This window comes from Vidua chalybeata, chromosome 2 (genome assembly GCF_026979565.1).
Source record: "Vidua chalybeata isolate OUT-0048 chromosome 2, bVidCha1 merged haplotype, whole genome shotgun sequence".
NCBI lineage: Eukaryota > Metazoa > Chordata > Aves > Passeriformes > Viduidae > Vidua > Vidua chalybeata.
In genome coordinates this window covers 65,086,047-65,101,812 of record NC_071531.1, presented here as the reverse complement: position 1 = coordinate 65,101,812, position 15,766 = coordinate 65,086,047, and the positions used below count along the sequence as shown (strand labels likewise).

At 56.5% G+C, this 15,766-nt stretch overlaps 1 protein-coding gene across 1 annotated transcript in view; it reads right to left on the bottom strand.

Moving 5' to 3' along the window:
- The window catches only part of PDE2A (phosphodiesterase 2A), a 42,423-nt gene that overhangs the window by 3,052 nt on the left and 23,605 nt on the right, over nt 1-15,766 (bottom strand). Inside the window, exons 3-30 of the mRNA XM_053935406.1 lie at nt 8,915-9,004; nt 8,266-8,354; nt 7,716-7,825; nt 7,210-7,265; nt 7,075-7,134; nt 6,817-6,976; nt 6,677-6,729; nt 6,136-6,210; nt 5,985-6,026; nt 5,830-5,898; nt 5,579-5,709; nt 5,340-5,451; nt 5,216-5,255; nt 4,692-4,755; nt 4,521-4,599; nt 4,261-4,438; nt 3,317-3,429; nt 2,984-3,061; nt 2,655-2,777; nt 2,372-2,442; nt 1,859-1,981; nt 1,668-1,755; nt 1,511-1,558; nt 1,340-1,414; nt 1,084-1,183; nt 742-854; nt 445-483; nt 187-293 (exon numbers count right to left, since the gene is read on the bottom strand). Coding sequence (XP_053791381.1) covers nt 187-293; nt 445-483; nt 742-854; nt 1,084-1,183; nt 1,340-1,414; nt 1,511-1,558; nt 1,668-1,755; nt 1,859-1,981; nt 2,372-2,442; nt 2,655-2,777; nt 2,984-3,061; nt 3,317-3,429; nt 4,261-4,438; nt 4,521-4,599; nt 4,692-4,755; nt 5,216-5,255; nt 5,340-5,451; nt 5,579-5,709; nt 5,830-5,898; nt 5,985-6,026; nt 6,136-6,210; nt 6,677-6,729; nt 6,817-6,976; nt 7,075-7,134; nt 7,210-7,265; nt 7,716-7,825; nt 8,266-8,354; nt 8,915-9,004 — 2,486 coding nt within the window. The remainder of the gene's footprint in view (nt 1-186; nt 294-444; nt 484-741; nt 855-1,083; nt 1,184-1,339; nt 1,415-1,510; nt 1,559-1,667; nt 1,756-1,858; nt 1,982-2,371; nt 2,443-2,654; nt 2,778-2,983; nt 3,062-3,316; nt 3,430-4,260; nt 4,439-4,520; nt 4,600-4,691; nt 4,756-5,215; nt 5,256-5,339; nt 5,452-5,578; nt 5,710-5,829; nt 5,899-5,984; nt 6,027-6,135; nt 6,211-6,676; nt 6,730-6,816; nt 6,977-7,074; nt 7,135-7,209; nt 7,266-7,715; nt 7,826-8,265; nt 8,355-8,914; nt 9,005-15,766) is intronic.

Here is a 15,766-nt window from a genome sequence, read left to right as displayed (position 1 = left end):
CCATCAGCACAGGGCTGCGCCCTCTTACTTCAATGCACCCCCCTTAGTTGAGTGCAACCCCCATCCCCACTGCTTGGAACACCCCCCAACATCTGCAAGACTTGCCACACAGCACCCCATCCCACTCTAAAGGAGGTGGGGGTGGCAGGGGGTCCTCCCCATCCCAGCACCAGCATTGGGGCTCACTTGTAGATGGGCATGGCAATGTGCTCCATGAAGCTGATCTGCAGCTCGGGGATGTAGGCCTTCTCCCGGTCCATCATCTCAAGTGGGCTGTTCCCCATGGCTTTCTCCTGCATGGGTGGCAAGGGGGGGTCAGTGCCAGTGGTGCTTTCCCCCCATTCCCAGGCAAGACTTCTCTGCTCACTGCCCACACCCCCCCCCCATCCCACTGGTGCTTTCTAGGAGCATTGGCCAAGCCCAACCCTGCCAGGTGGTACCTACCAGGTCACCCTGGGAGAAGAACTCCTTGTAGATCAGCTCCTGCAAGAGACAGGTGTCAGCACAGGGGTTGCAGCCTGGGATGATCCCCCATCCCTACTGCCCTCCAGACCCCTCCCCAAGCTCTGAATCAAGCAGGGATATGGTCTGGCTTGGAGGGACTGGGTTCTGCATGGTCGAAGGTCCTGCATGGAGGAACCCACTCCATGAGGGGCAGGTGTGTCCCTGGCGATATGCAGGTGGCCTAGGTGGGTTGTGAGGTGGCACTCAGGGGGTTTAGCTCCATGGTGTGGCACTCACTGCAATCTTCCTGGTGGTCTTCCAGCCCTTGGTCTGGTCAGACAGGTCACAGGAGGTCATGAGCAGGCAGAGCAGCAGACTGCGGTGCTGCTTGTTCTTGGGGTCATATCCCACTGTGGGCAGAGTGTGAGGCAGGGGTTGGGATGGGGAGCTCAGGACAGAGCTCTGTAGCCCCCATCATTCCACACATGAGCACTTTAGGGACAGCCAGAACATTCTGTGTCATGTCCCAGCCCTTTCACCCCTGACATAAGAACCTCCTGTGCCACCTCCCAGCCTTGATGGGATGAGTTCCTACCACCCCTCAAATCCCAATCCCAATCTCCATCCCAGGATCTTCACCTTCTGCCATTTTCTGGAGATCCTTGAAGATGCGGAGGTGGTGGGCCAGGTCAGTGGCCAAGATGATGTCCCGCATCAAGTCCAGCATGCGCTGGTAGTCCTGTGGGCAAGGCAGCTGCTGTGACCAGCTCTGTGCCCCTGCCAGCTCCCACACCTCCTAGGATCCAGGGAAGGGGAGCAGAAGGCCTGGAGAGGACGCAGGGGCTCAGCATGGGCAGGGGGTGGCATGAGAGAGGTGTTAAGGTGGGGGGCTCACCTTTCTGGAGAAGTGGTCAAAGATGTTGCAGCCTTGGCTGTTGAGGATAGCAATGGCTTGGGCAAAGTGATGCCTCTGTGGGAGAAGCCAGGACCATGAAAGCAGGCAAGGATTCTGCCACGCAGCCAGAACCCAGGAGAGATGGGCAATGAGAGATTTGGGGGATCTTACCTCCATGACAGAGCCCTCTGAACTGTAGAGCGCGGCCAGGACTGATTTCTGCAAGGTAGAGCAGACAGAATGATGGAACTATGGGGGTGAAGACCCCCACAGCTGTCCCCATACCTCTCCTTCCCCCTTGCCCATCCCAGCTCTGGGCTCGGCTCACCGAGGCCACCTGGAAGGAGTTATTTGTTCCTCTGTGGTCCAGGTCATGGCACATGCAGGAGATGAAGAGGGCAAAGATCTCGATGTCTCTGGAGAGCGGGAGGAGGGAAACTGAGGCAGGCAGGAGAGCAGGGAGCACCCCAGCCAGGCCAGGGGTTGTAGAACAGGGGGAGGGATAGCACCTGGCCTTACTCCAGGTAGTTAACAAGTTCCAGGTTCTTGTAGAGCAGGTAGCAGAAGTGTGAGACAGAGAACGCGTGCATCCAGTTGTGGTAGGGAGGGTCACGGTACCCCTTCTTTACCATCAGGCAGAACCTGGTCAGGGGCAAAGCCATGCAGGGTGGGTCTCACCCCACAGGGACCTCCACCTTGCCAGATGTCTACCAGGAAGGCACAGGCATGGGGATGGGGATGAAGATGAGGATGGGATGGGGAAGGGATGGGGACGGGTGATGGGAGGGAGATAGGGACAGGGAAGGTAGACAGTGAGCTGCATGGGGATGGGCATAGGGATAGGGATGAGGATACAGACAGGGGACAGAGAAGATGGACAGTGATGAGGATGTGGATGGGGACAGGGACAGGGACATGGGTGTGAACAGAGATGGGGAAGGAGATGGAGGGGATGAAGTAGATGGATGGTGATGTGGATGGGGATGGAAATGAGGATGGAGACAGGGAAAGTGGACAGGGATAGGGACTCACCTGGTGAGTGTCTGACGGTCCATCTTGTAGTTGTTGATGAAATTCATGTCTTGCAGCATGCTCAGGATGGCCTGGCAGAGGGGATATGGTAAGTGGCAAGGAATGACAATGCCCAGCAAGGTCCCCCGCGAGCCACCCCTGCCCCTGCTTAGCAGGAAGATGCTCAAAGGTGCAACCACATCCCTTCACCCCAACACCCCAGCACCCCAGGTTTAGGATATATGATCCGACCAGGGCCAGGCGGGGGATGATGGCAGTTGAGAGTTGTCGCCATGGTCCTCACCATGGAGGTGTCGTCCTCAGGCAGTGAGCGTGGTGTGTAGGTGAAGCTGGCAAAGTTGGGGTCAATGGTGGACACAGGCTGGATGCCCTCACTCAGCAGTTTGGTGTATTCATCATCAGACACCTGCAGGAGCCATAGCCAGTGACCCACACTGTGACCAGGTCACCAGGTATCCCAAAGGCCACATGAACCTCTCACCAGCCAGTGAGAGCAGAGAGCCCTAGGGTATCACCACCACCCAACTGTGTGACCACCTTGGGATAAAGTGTTGGGGCACCATGCTGGCAGCAGGGGTCCCCATCCCTGTCCCTGTCCTCATGCTACCTCACCTTCATGTGGTACATCATCATCTCATTGGCCAGGTGGCTTCGGTACTGTGCCTCATTCACCTTCTTGTACAGCAGGGACTGTGGGGCAGGATCAGGGTATGGGAGTGCTGGGGGTGGGCAGACACCCTCCAACACCCCGAAGCCCACCCTGGCACCACAGCATATCTTTGTGCCCATTAATTCCCTTCCCATCCTGTGGCCACCACCACTTGTCCCCAAGGAATAGGTACCACACAAACACATCCCCCCATCCCCATCCCTCTGTGCTGTGGCAGAGCTGGGAGCCCACCTTGTGTGTGATGCCCTCCAAGTGGAGGACCCCTCAGTACATACATGGGCGATGCTGATGCCGCAGTAGATGGAGAAGGCAGTGGCCAGGTCCTCATCAAACTTGCTGAACCAAGGGCCATTGATCTTGTTGACCAGCTCTGCCACCCCAATGACCTCTGGAGCAGAGGGGGGACAGCAGGGGTATCAGGCCCTTGTGCTGGGAACAGGGTCATGTCTGTATGCTGGGGATAGCACTGTGTCCATGGGCTTACAGCAGGATTGTGCCCAAGTAGCAGCGACAGTGCTGTGCCTGTGGGTTGGGGACAGCATGACACCCACATTCTGGGGACAGTGCGTTGCCCAGGGGCTGGGACAGGCTCATACCCAGGGACAGTACCACGCTCATGTGTTGGTGGACAGGATCGTGCCCACAGGAGGGTACATGATGATGCCCATGTGCTCAAGGACAGTGCTGAGTGTCTGTACGGGGACAGGATCATGCCTAGGGACCATGCTGAGCCCATGGACTAGGATAAGATCACGTCCGTGTGCTGGGGTCAGTGCTGTGTTTGTCTGCGGGGGGACAGGACCACACCCAGGAACTTTGCACTGAGCCCAAGGGTTAGGACAGGACCATGCCCACATTCATGGGACAGAATGCTGCCTTGATGCTGGGGACAGGACTGTGACTGTGGGACTGGGACAGGGTCATGCCCATTTGCTGGGGCAGTGCTTTGCCTACGGGCTGGGAACACAGTGGTGCCCATGGGCTGGGGACAGAATGGTGTTCACATGCTGGGGACAGTTCTGAGCCAGGATTGTGCCCCAGTGCTTGAACAGGATTCATGCCCACAGGCTGGGCATGATGCTGTGCCTGTGCCTGCATGCCAGGGACAGTGTCATGTCCACGTGATGGGTGACCAAACCACCATGTGCTGCTGACTAAGACACCTGCTGGGCCAGACCTGTGCCCCCCTCTTCCCAGTGTTCCCCCATCACTCTCTCACCCTGGCTCTCATTCTTGATGGGGAAGCAAAGGATGTTGCGGGTGCGGAAGCCGGTGCTGTCATCCACGCCACGGTAGAAGAGCGGGTGTGAGTAGGCATCCTTGATGTTTAGGATCTTGCCAGTGGTGGCCACGTGCCCAGCGATGCCCTGGTCTGCTGGGATGCGGATCTCGTAGCTCTGTGGGCAGGGGAAGAGGATCACCAGCAAGCCTGGGGGGAGGGACACAACCCCAGGCCCCCCAATTCCATCCTGTGCTCACCTCATCATCCACCACTCCACCATCGAACACCTTGGCCACCAGCTCGTGACTGAGCCGGTCCAGCAGGAACACAGAGCATCTGCAAGACACACCACTGCCATTCTCACCCACAGGGGAGCTCAGTGTCCCCCCTGTGTCCCCTCACCCATATGCCCCACCACTACCACTCACATCTCAGCATTGCTGAGGTTCCGGGCCTCCGTAATGATCTCCTGCAGCAGGACAGAGACATCATCTGCAGGGGTAACAGTGAAGGGTCAGGGACCCCCAGCCAGGCAGCACTGCCCCCTCATTCCTCACTCATGCAATGAAAGCAGGGGGGAGGGTTTAGCTCAGGGTCCTGGCAGGAAGTCTGGGGGGCACAGAGGGATGGGGGCTATGTGGGGCATGTGCACATATGAGCAGCACATACGTGCGTGCAGCAGTGCACACACGCAACTGCACATGTGCACACATGTTTCTAAGAGCTCTATGGTCATGCTACATGCATGCATGCAGCCATGCAGCATCAGTGCATGCCAGGTTCTGTGCCAGCTCATATCACCCTTCTGTTACCATTCCCAAACAAGGGGACAAGGTTCTCCCTGGATGGGGACAGAGACCCCATTGCTACCACCCTCCAGGGCTGGGGGTGGGGGGTGGTCATCCATTCCCCATTCCACTCCCTCACCATAGGTGCTCTCCAGTGCACCTACCTAAGTGGGTGAAGAGGTTCTTGGCCACCTGCAGCAGGGCCTGAGGGGACAGAGAGAATACCATTAGTGACTAGTGCAGGATGGGGCACGCACACGCATGTGGTATGGTCCTGCACATGCTCACCTGGCACTCACACTTGAGCTTCTGCTCCTTCTGGAAGGCCAGGGTGCTAGTGAGCACTGTGGAGGTGTAGCAGAAGCAGTGCTGGATCTTGTGCTCATCCGTGTCTGTGTAGCTGGCGGGGGCACACCTCAGTTGTCTGTCCCCATTGGTCCCCCCCTTCTCCATGGTGAAAATGCTCCAGCACCCCAAAAGTGAGGGGCTGCAGCCCCACAGAGAGTCCCAGCCAAAATGCTGCTCACCTCTCCCCACTCAGTTTGTTGAAGGCGCAGGCCAGTGCCACCACCTGGGAGGTGGCCCGGCTAATGACAGGGACACAAAGCATGGAGGTGACCTCGCAGCCCAACATGCTGCTCAGCTGCTTGTGCTCCTCCTGCAGGGAGAGGCAAGATGGGGCTAGAACCAGCACCTCTGGCCCACTCCAGAAAGCCCCATGAAACACTGGTGTGACACCCATGTCCCCAGGTGTGGAAGGTACACAGCTGGTACCCACCTCACTGATGTCCTTCAAGGTGATGGGCTTCTTATCCTCGACCACCTGCCCCAGGCGCCCAAAGGTAAGCTGCAGGGAAAGGGAAAATGTTAGCTCATGGCATCTATTGCCCACCCCCCTGACCTCCCAACCCCTCACCACCTCCCCCTGCTCACTGAAAAGCTGATTTCCTCATCCAGGACACGGTCCCCCACCACCTGGAAAAGATGGGAAGGAGGGGGTACCCATGAGGAAGACACCATGTCAGGGGGTGCCTGTAATCCTCTGTGGGAGTCAGGGTTGCGGGACTGGCCCAGTGGCACCTACCTGGCAGAAGAGCTGGTGGTTGTCCTCAGAGACAAGCAGGAGGCAGCAGCACAGAGACTGGGTCTCCTGTTTCAGCTGGGGAGTAAGGGGAGAGTCAGAACTCCAGCCTGCCCCAAGCACTCCCCAGACAGAATCCAGCCCCTCCTCTGCCTCCCTGTGCCCAGGGCGCCCACACATGCCACAGAGAAGTAGGTGTCCCTCCCCAGAACCTCCTCCCCATGAACTGAGCAGGTTCACTCTGGAGACTACTGATGGACGCTACTGAGGGTAATACTGAGGTACAGAATAATAGAGAGCAGGAGAAGAACCTGTATGTTCTCTCAAAGAATTTTTGGTATGAGAGTGGCACTGTTAACTCTGGAGACTATTGATGGTTGTTGCAAGGCAGATCATTCTGGTCACTACTGATGACTCCACAGCTGATGCCTGAGGCTTTTCTTGGCTTTGGGGAATTTTCTTGTTTTGAATAAAACAGGGCTCCCTGGTGTGTCCTGGGGCTGGGGGCAGATGGGGACAGAGGGCTGGTGGAGCAACTACTCACGTAGTTGATGACCTTGAGCTGCAGCGAGGCGGCATCCAGGTCATACAGCTCACCTGTATGAGGGTCACAGTGCTGTGAGGGACTGAGCATGGTTTCAGCCTGTCCACACACCCCACCCTTCCTAATGTCCCCCCACTTACCACAGAGCTGTAGGATCTTGCAGTCTAGGTCATTATAGCTGCTGTCAGGTGCCTTCTCAGGCTTGGCCAGAGAGGTCTGGGAGGAGCTGGTGGAGAGGCTGACCTGGGGCCAGGGCTGCAACTTCTGCAGGGCTTGCAGGCGCCGGAATGCCACCAGGGCCTGCAAGGTTGGGCAGAAGGGACAAGGAACAGCAGGGCTGGGGGAAAGGGTGGTAGGTCCCCAGGTGGCAGGTCCACAGTTCAGGAGGAGTCACTCACATGTCTCTCTAATGCATGCAGGTTCTGCTCGTCTGAGTCACTCAGCTGGCCACAGTGTACCTGGAGCAGGAGTGATGTCAGGACCCTCATGTCCAGGTCCTGTCCCCAGAGCCCTGCCCATGTTCCTGCACTCACCAGGATAACGCATACCACGGCCCCACTGTTCTTGTCCACCAGCGGGATGATGAGCACTGCAAGCAAGAGAGTGTCGGTCCCAGGTGGGCCCCAGAGACAGCCTGGAGCTGTGGAACTCAGCTCTTGGGATGTATGTCTCCATTACCTCCTGATGTGTCATGACCCACCCAGCTAGCCAGCCAGTCAGTCAGCCATCTATCCATCTTCTTGTCCTTAAGGCACCCCTCAGTCCCAGGGCCCACCTGTCCCTCATGCCTACATCCTGTTTCTACCCACCTGTCGATGCATCCATCACTCACCCACACACTGTTGTCTCAGCCACTGCCTCTTACCACCCATGGATGGACCATCCATCCATCCATCCATCCATCCATCCATCCATCCATCCATCCATCCACTCACATCTCAATACCCCTCCCTGTCTCTCCATCTACCTACCTACCACCCAGCCCTATGCCCATACCCCCATAAATGTCCACCAAGACCACCCTTCCCACAGCTCTCACCTTGTGTTCCAGGGGCCAGGGGTGCTGCCAGGGGTCCCAGGTGCCGGCCAGGGAGCTCAGCAGGGAGCAGCCCCGCACATTCCAGCCGCTTCTGCTTCTGCACAGCATCTCTGTGGGGACAGGGATACTTTGAGCACACCCTGGGAAGGGCACCTGGGAAGGTAAACCCTCAGGAAGGGGCAACCCCCGGGGCAGAGACACCCACGGGAAAGGGCAGGCTCAAGGACTGTGCAACACATGTGCATATGTGTGTCCCTGGAAGCATGCACAGCCCCTGGACACAAATGTCTGTCTTCCTGCACACACACAGCCCATGGAAATATGTGTGTCCCTGTACATACACATAGCCCCTGTGCACGTGTGCACATCCAGGATGAAGAAGAGAATGGGAAGGGAAAGCGGATGGTCACAAGTATGGAGATGGAATGAGGATGGAGATGGGGACAGGGATGGAAACCCTCCTGCCTTCCATGCACACGCCTGTTCATGCACACCAGCTGGGCCACACTTGTGTGCCCATGCCCAGGGCTGGGGAAGCGGCCGAGCTCACCTGAGCTTCCCGTTGGGCGGCAGCTCATGGGGGGGGTCATCACAGAGCAGCCGTGTGTCCCCATCCAGCAGGTAGATATAGACATGCTCCTGGGGGAGAGGGGCAGCACACAGATGTGCAAATGTGTGCACAGCCACACATGTGCATAAACACATGTGCACACCCGCAGTTGCACAAGCACACATTCACAAATATATCCCTGCTCACACAGAGTCATGTGCAGGTGTGCACACATACCTGTACACATGTGCACCATTCACACCCAGCCATGGCTGGGGGGCCCCATGCAATGGCACTGGCACTATGCCCAGCCACCACTAGCATCAGGGTCACCAGGATCAGGGCCACCAGCACCCCCAGGCTCACCAGCACCCTGGGGCCACCATGAGCACCAGGGCCACCATCAGCACCCTGGTGGTGACAGGTGGCCCATATAGGGGGAGAACTCTGCAGTGGGCTGGGGATAAAGAGACACCACCCCAGGCTGAACCCCAGCATCAACCAGCAGATAATCCACTCTCTACTCCCTCCTGGGCTCCCCCCAATCCAGGGGGTCTCAGCAACCCCATAACCCCCACCCACCCAAGGAGGATGCTCTGCTTCACATTCCTCCCAGTCCCCAGGGGATGTAGATGCATCGCCCACCTACCACAGCGGGCAGCAGGGTGACAAGGGCATGGCGGAGGGCATTACGCAGGGTGGTGGCATCAAGCGCAGCACCCAGGCTCAGTAGAGCATCCTGCAGAGAGACAAGAGCACAGCAGAGGATTACTGAAGGTTGATATCATGGAGAAGGGCACTGCAGCACCCATCCTCTCTGACCCCTGCCATGGCATGGGTCCTTCTGCTCCCAGACCCCTTGCAGTGGCCTCGAGTCTGCCTGGTGCCTTTTTTGGAGCCGAATCCTACTGTGTTGGTCAATGTCCATCATGTGGGGAGGTGGGAGGTCCCCAAAAGGGAGAGGAGGCTTTGGCACTGAGCCACACTGCCCTCAGTGCTAGCCATGCCATAAAGCACCAGTGGGAAGAGAAATGGGGCAAGGAGATGGATTAAAGCTCATCTGGGGATTACAATCCCATGGAGGGACAGAGGTGTTAGGATGGACACAAGGAAAAGCTGGAGGGCACAGGGGGCTCTGTGGTGCGACCCTCCCAGCTCTGCTCCTGCCTCCAGCTCTTGTCTGGGAGACTGGGATAAGGATGATGTTATGATGGAAATAGTAGATGCTCCAAATCAGACACTGGATAATGGTGTTGGGATTTGCTCTTTCTCTGGTCCCAGCTTTGCCAGGTGGCTCCAGGCTCCATTCCTGATAACCAGACCTGGGGACTATCATGCACCCCATAACTCCATCCAGGACAGCAGCCCCTTGCAGGGCCATTCCTCCCACCCACCCTGGGAGCATACTTGGCCATGGGGTCAGATCCAAGTGGCACTGGGAGTGTGGCTGGTGGTGAGGGTGCTTCCAGCTGAAGACATCAGCACTGGATGTTATTCCAACAGGGCTGCATCTCCAGTCACTTACTCACACTGGAGACACATGCACTGTAGAATACAGCCAGGCCTCAGACAGGTGGCTGTCCTGCCATCCCTCTGTCCCACCGGATCCTCCACAGTGGCCCCCCTGGGGCAGGGGAAGATGGGGCAGAGCCTGAGTGGGTCCCTTGGGTCTGCTTGGGGCATCAAATGCCAGTGGCATTTTTGGTGTGGGGATGGAAAGGTGGCAGCTGGATATAGGTGGTGGCTTTATTAGGGCTGGGAATATAGGTCCCTCCCTGAAACAGTGCAGGGAAAGCTGTAGGAGCTAAAAGAAGATATTCCCAAGATAAGGAGACAGCAGCAGATGCTGGCAGAAAGGTTTGCAGCCTAGCAAGAAGGTAGAGAGAGTGAGGGTGGGCTAGGAAGGACATCACACTCCTTCCACTTATCCCACTCATCCCGCTAAACTGCTTCTCCCACTCATCCTGCTCATTCCACCCAGCCTATTCACTATATTGATCCAGTTCATCCAACTCATCCCATTTGATGGCTCATCCCACTCACTTGCTTGTCCCACTCGTCCTGCCCACCCCACTCATCCCACTCACTCTGCTTGTTCCTTTCATCCAGCTCAACCCACTCATCCCACTCAATGGCTCATCCCATTCAATGGATCATCCCACTCCTTCCACTCGCCCCACTCATCCTGCATATCTACTTGCTCATCCCACTAATTCCATTTGTCCCATTCATCCCACTCCCAGTCCACCTCCTTTAGCCCAGAGCACAGGTTTACCCCAACACCCTCACTTCCTGTCCCCCAGCCCTGAGGATGCTGCAGACTCACTCTGGGGGCTCTGCTAGGACAGAGCCTGGGCCTAGAGCCAGCATAGCCAGAGTGACTGCCATAGCCACATCCTGGTTACTGCCAAAAAAAGCCTTTCCCTTTGCTGTGGTGTCCCCTGTGTCCTACTCCCAGCAATCCAAACCATCCAGGCACTACTCCAGTTTGGGTGGGGGCTCCTTCAGATCCATCACTACTCCACAGATGTCGGGGTCTTTGGAGGAGGCTGCATTGGCACACGTATCCCCAACACCAGTGGAGAGATGAAACCATCAGCAACCCCATGCCTGTCACCAGGAACATCTCTAGGTCCCACCAAGCTGGACTCACACAGCCCTCTACCTGCACCCAGTGGAGACCAAACCTCTCCCAGGGAGAGCTCCCACCACCTGCTCTGCATCCCAGCTTCCATGGAGGGCAGAGCTATGGTAACACTTCCCAAGGGGGGGTTAATTAACTTCACTAAAACAGGAGAAAGCATAGAGGGATTGTAATTCCTAGCTGCTGGAGCAGAGTCCAACACCTTCATCCCAGCTGCTGCACACCCAGCAGCTCTGGAGGGAAATGCTGTCTGGAAATGGGCATGGAGAGAAAGCTTTGGAGACAGATCCAAGGACAGGGTATGGGAAGGGGACATAGCATGGCATTGCTGACAGCCCAGGAGCTGAGGATGCTGCTCCTGCAAAGCAGGTGAACAGCACCCTGTCCCTGTCCTGTCCCCGTGATGCACACACGTGGCTCTGTGAAGCCCACACCCGCGGACTGTTGTCACCTTTTCTCTGGTCTGAGAGGACAAGGCTACTGATCTCACCCTGCCAGACTCCTTGAGCTGACAGGGTGACCCATGGGACCTCAATGCTGGCAGGAATTTTGCTAGCTCTCCTTGGCCAGCATCCCATGGTGCAGTGCAACACCAGAGCCTTATCTGCCTCAATATTCCCGCAGGAGCCAGTGGAAGATTAATGACACCATTCATCTCCTTAGAGTAAGGGTTTGTCTCTGGTCCAACATGGACCCCCCCACTCTAGCAAAGCCAAATCCTGCCACAGGCCAACCTCCAGAGAACTACCTACTCTCTCCCTCATGGAAAATGGCCCTTTTCCCCCCCTGCTATTTTTGCCCCTCTTTTTCCCTTTGGATAGCTGCAGAAGCATCCTGTCCCCATGCATGTGGTGGTGGGGACCCCCAGCACAAGCTCCTGAGTCCCCATCCCAGGCTTCCATAGATCCTGCTGGGATTTAAAAGCAGGGTTTTTTAGCAGAGGGAATTCACCATCAGTGAAAACATGACTTTTTTCAAGAAGATCAGCAACATCTGTCCTCTGACCGCCCCCCCCCCCAGCTTTGGAAGCTTGGTTTGTCCTCCCTGGCACCCCCAGCTTCTCTGGATGTTTATGAAATAGAGAAATCCCATCCTGGCCAGCTTCCTCTCCAGAAAGGTTCATTTCACACCTGCCATGTGGAGGGTGGGGCCTGGAAGAGGAGGACACTGATGTCACAGGGTCTCAGGTCTCTGAGCTTGCACTCCTTCTCCTGGCCTTGCTCCTGGGAGATGAATGGAGCCCCCCTAAGGGTGAGGAAGAACCTCCTCGCAGCAGGCAGAAGCTGGATCCAGTGCAGTGAGGCACCCACTGGGATGTTTAGCCCTCTTGAGGCTACCTGGACCTTGGGGTCTCTCTCTGAGAGGGGACACACATGAGCACTTGGTGAGTAGAGTTTGCATGAAGCAGAGCTCAAAACTGGGACCTGCTACCCACTGGATTACTCTTTAACCATGGGAAAACAGGCACAGAGAGCCAGGCAGCAATGCCAGGTGCCTAGGAGCATCCTGCTCCCAGAGGAGTGCTGAGCAGGGCTGCAGGACCCCCACCCTGCCTTGCAAGGGGATGCTGGGCTGGGGAGGCCCCAGATGGCTCCTGCTATTGCTGCCAGAGCACCCATGGGTGCTGATTCTACAGTGGATGCTGGCAGCAGCCCAGGCTTCAGTGGCAGACTCCTACCACAACCCTCCCCAAAGAACCTCGAGGAAATGAATCATCTCCCTGCCAAGCTTCCAGCCCAGCTTTGCTGTAAAAATTCCAAGTAAATGATCTGCCAGAGATGACCACTTAAGCTTGAGGCATCCATGACACAGTGAGCCCTCAGAGCTTACTCGGCTCCTGCCCTCCAACAGGACCTTATCCATCTGTGAAAGCAAGGGAAATGAGCCCAATTAATTCTGGCAGTGGATTAGTCTATTAGCCCCTGTCTGAGCAATCACCTTCGGGATGGAGCTGGACATCGCTCTGTCTGGACAACTTCACCCCCAGTTGTAGGCCCCAAATCAAATTAGAGCATCCAAGATGCTGAGTGTGCAGCTCTTGGTGCCTGTGGGCAGTACATCCCCGTACCCACATCCCATGCAGATTGCTTCTCAATGGATTTTACAGGTTCAGATTGCAAAGGGATTGGGATGCTTGGGAGTGCAGAACACAGCAAGGAGGGGACTGGGGCACAGCAAAGGACCCCCCTGCTGCCTGTCTCACCAGCCCCAATGTCTCTCACAGAGTGTTTGCAGACTTCAAGGACAGAGGAGCTGCTCCCCAGGGAATTCCCTACCAAGCTCTGGATGAGGAGGGTGACCATGTAGTCACCTTGTTTCAAGGCTGAGAGCCAGTGCTGGGGGCTTAGGGCTCCCTCCCACTGTGGTATCTTCAGAAATGATGCATTTTTAGCCACCAACCTCTGGATCTTGTTACATTTGACAGGTGAAAAGCAAAATCCTGGGAGGCAGCCTACCTCCACCCACACAGCCCTTTACCATTCCCTGTGTCTCACTCACAGGGTGCCTGGGTACCTGTCCCTGTCCAAGGGCTCCCTATCCACCACAACCCTGCAGGCAGAGACATCCACCCTCTCTCCCATGCCCCAGCTCTGCCTTTTCCCAGCCCTTCCCCCTTCCCAGGGAAAGTGATGGGGAAACTTTTTCCCCTCCTGCCTCCCCTTCAAGGAGGAAGATGCTGCTCCAGGACCCCCTTTTGCCCCCACCCATCACACCCAGAGTTGTTTCCAAGTGCATAGGGACAGATGTCCCTGCCTTTGTCACCTCTCCAATGCACGGCTGCAGAGTGACAGCACCACAGGGAGCAGCAGCTGATCCCCTTAGACCCCCAAGCTGAGCCACAGCTGCCAGCAAACACCCAGCCTGCGCCCGCGCCGCCCTGCCCAAGCATTTGCCGAGCAATCTGGTGGCATTAAAAATATCCCAAAATATCCCTGAGCCATGATTCATCCTCTTCTCCCACCTCCAGCAATGCTGAGCCGCCCAGCCCCCTCCAGTTCTGGGGGGCTGCTTTCCCCTGGCTGCTCAGCCTCGTGCTCCGGCCATGGTGGTTAAATATAGCCAAACTCTGTCTGTGTGTTGGCAACGCCGGACTAACAAGCAGCGGGCAGGGCCAAGCAGGACCGGGCAGGGCCAGGCAGGAGATCACCAGCTTCTGACACTGGGGTATGAATGGGGAAACTGAGCTAAGGAGCAGGGAAGCAACTCCTGAAGGCAGCAGGTTACCACTTTGCTGTCACCAGTTGTACTGTGGGCAGAGTGGCACTGTCACCCTGTCCCTGTTCCCCACACTGCTCCTTCTTCCAGGCCCAGAGCCACAATTTCCCAGGGAATCCTCCCACAGAGCTGGGGAAATAGAGGCAGTGTCCGTGTTCCCACCCTCCCCCCACCCCAGAGCATCCCTGATACCCTTCAGCTTTGCCACAGGCTGTTACACTGCTGACACCCTGTCATCCTGTCTCTATCACCCCTGACACTGCTCCAGGCTTCTTCCCTCTGCCCCACAGTCACAATTCCCCAGGAAATCCTCTCTGTAGGGGTGAGAAAACAGAGGAAGTATCTCTAGTCCTGCAAAGTAGCAGCCCTGATAACCCTCCATCAGTGTCCCTGGAGCAACGTCCAGGGCAACAGAGGATGGAGGGATGGAATGGAAGGTACAGCTGGCAGCTCTGCCCAACTCCAGCTGGGAAGCCATCCATCCATTTCCTCCCAGCACCACTCTTAGTCCCAAATTACATTGCGTTAATCTAATCAGGCAGCAACAACCTGTAACACGGTAGCTCCTTAATTACCTCATCTTTTCCAGGGGGATAATGAGGGCAAACAGGAAGGAAACACTTCTGGGATATCTCTTGTCTCCTTATGGTCATTTGCCTGGGGTCCTGTTGCAACATGGATAGGAAGCAAGGGCTGAGGTGCGGGACCCTGTCATGGAGCTACGCTGACACCCAGTGATCCAGGCTGAGGCTTCCAAGGGCTGGAGGACACAAGTCTGTGGAATTAACAATCCCCCAAAAAAATCACACAAGTAGCCCTGCATGCCTGTGCCTACCTCAGTTTCCCTTTCTGTGGAGGTTTCCTACCTCAGTTTGCCTATCTGCCAAGGGTCATGGCCATGCGAGACCTGCTTAGAATGGCAGTAGAGTTTGGTCCAGATGGAATGAGCTGTGCTGAGCCCAGTGTCTCCCTGGAGCTCAGTGCATCCCTTAGCCCCTCCTCCTCCTTCTCATCCTTACCCATACATCAGCCTCGCTGGAGCCTGGCATGCTCAGACTGCACAGGACATTTGCACAGACCATTTGCACATGGAGTTTCTACAGCCTGGAACCAGACAGATGCCACTCCCTGAGGACCCTGCACATTCTGAGTGGTATGTTTTGCTGAAACAAGCAAATTTCCTAACCTCTGACACCTCACAAGCCCTTGGGGTGCTCCAAGTCTGTCCCCCCACATCCTGGCCTGGCCTCCCGGGGCCAAGAGAACTGGGCCAGAGTCAAGGTTGCTTCCTGTTGATGTCCCTTTGTCGGGCAGAACAAATCGGGACAGCAGCCACAGTCCTCAAGGATTTCCGTCCCCAGAACATCGTGGCCTTCTTGGAACAGCTGGCTCAGCCACTAGCCTAATGGTCTGTCACTAGTTTGTCACTAATTAGTTCACTATTCTAAGAAAGAAGGTGGTGAGGGCTGAGGGTCTCACTGTCACTTGTCTCTAAGCCACATCAGAGAGGGGGAAAGGGACCCCACTCAGCCCCGTGTCACTTGTCCCTAACTCATGTCAGGGAGGGGCATATGGACCCTCCTACAGCAGCTGCAGGGAAACTGCTCCATGGTTAGGAGAATCCCTGGTATGCAGGTGCCT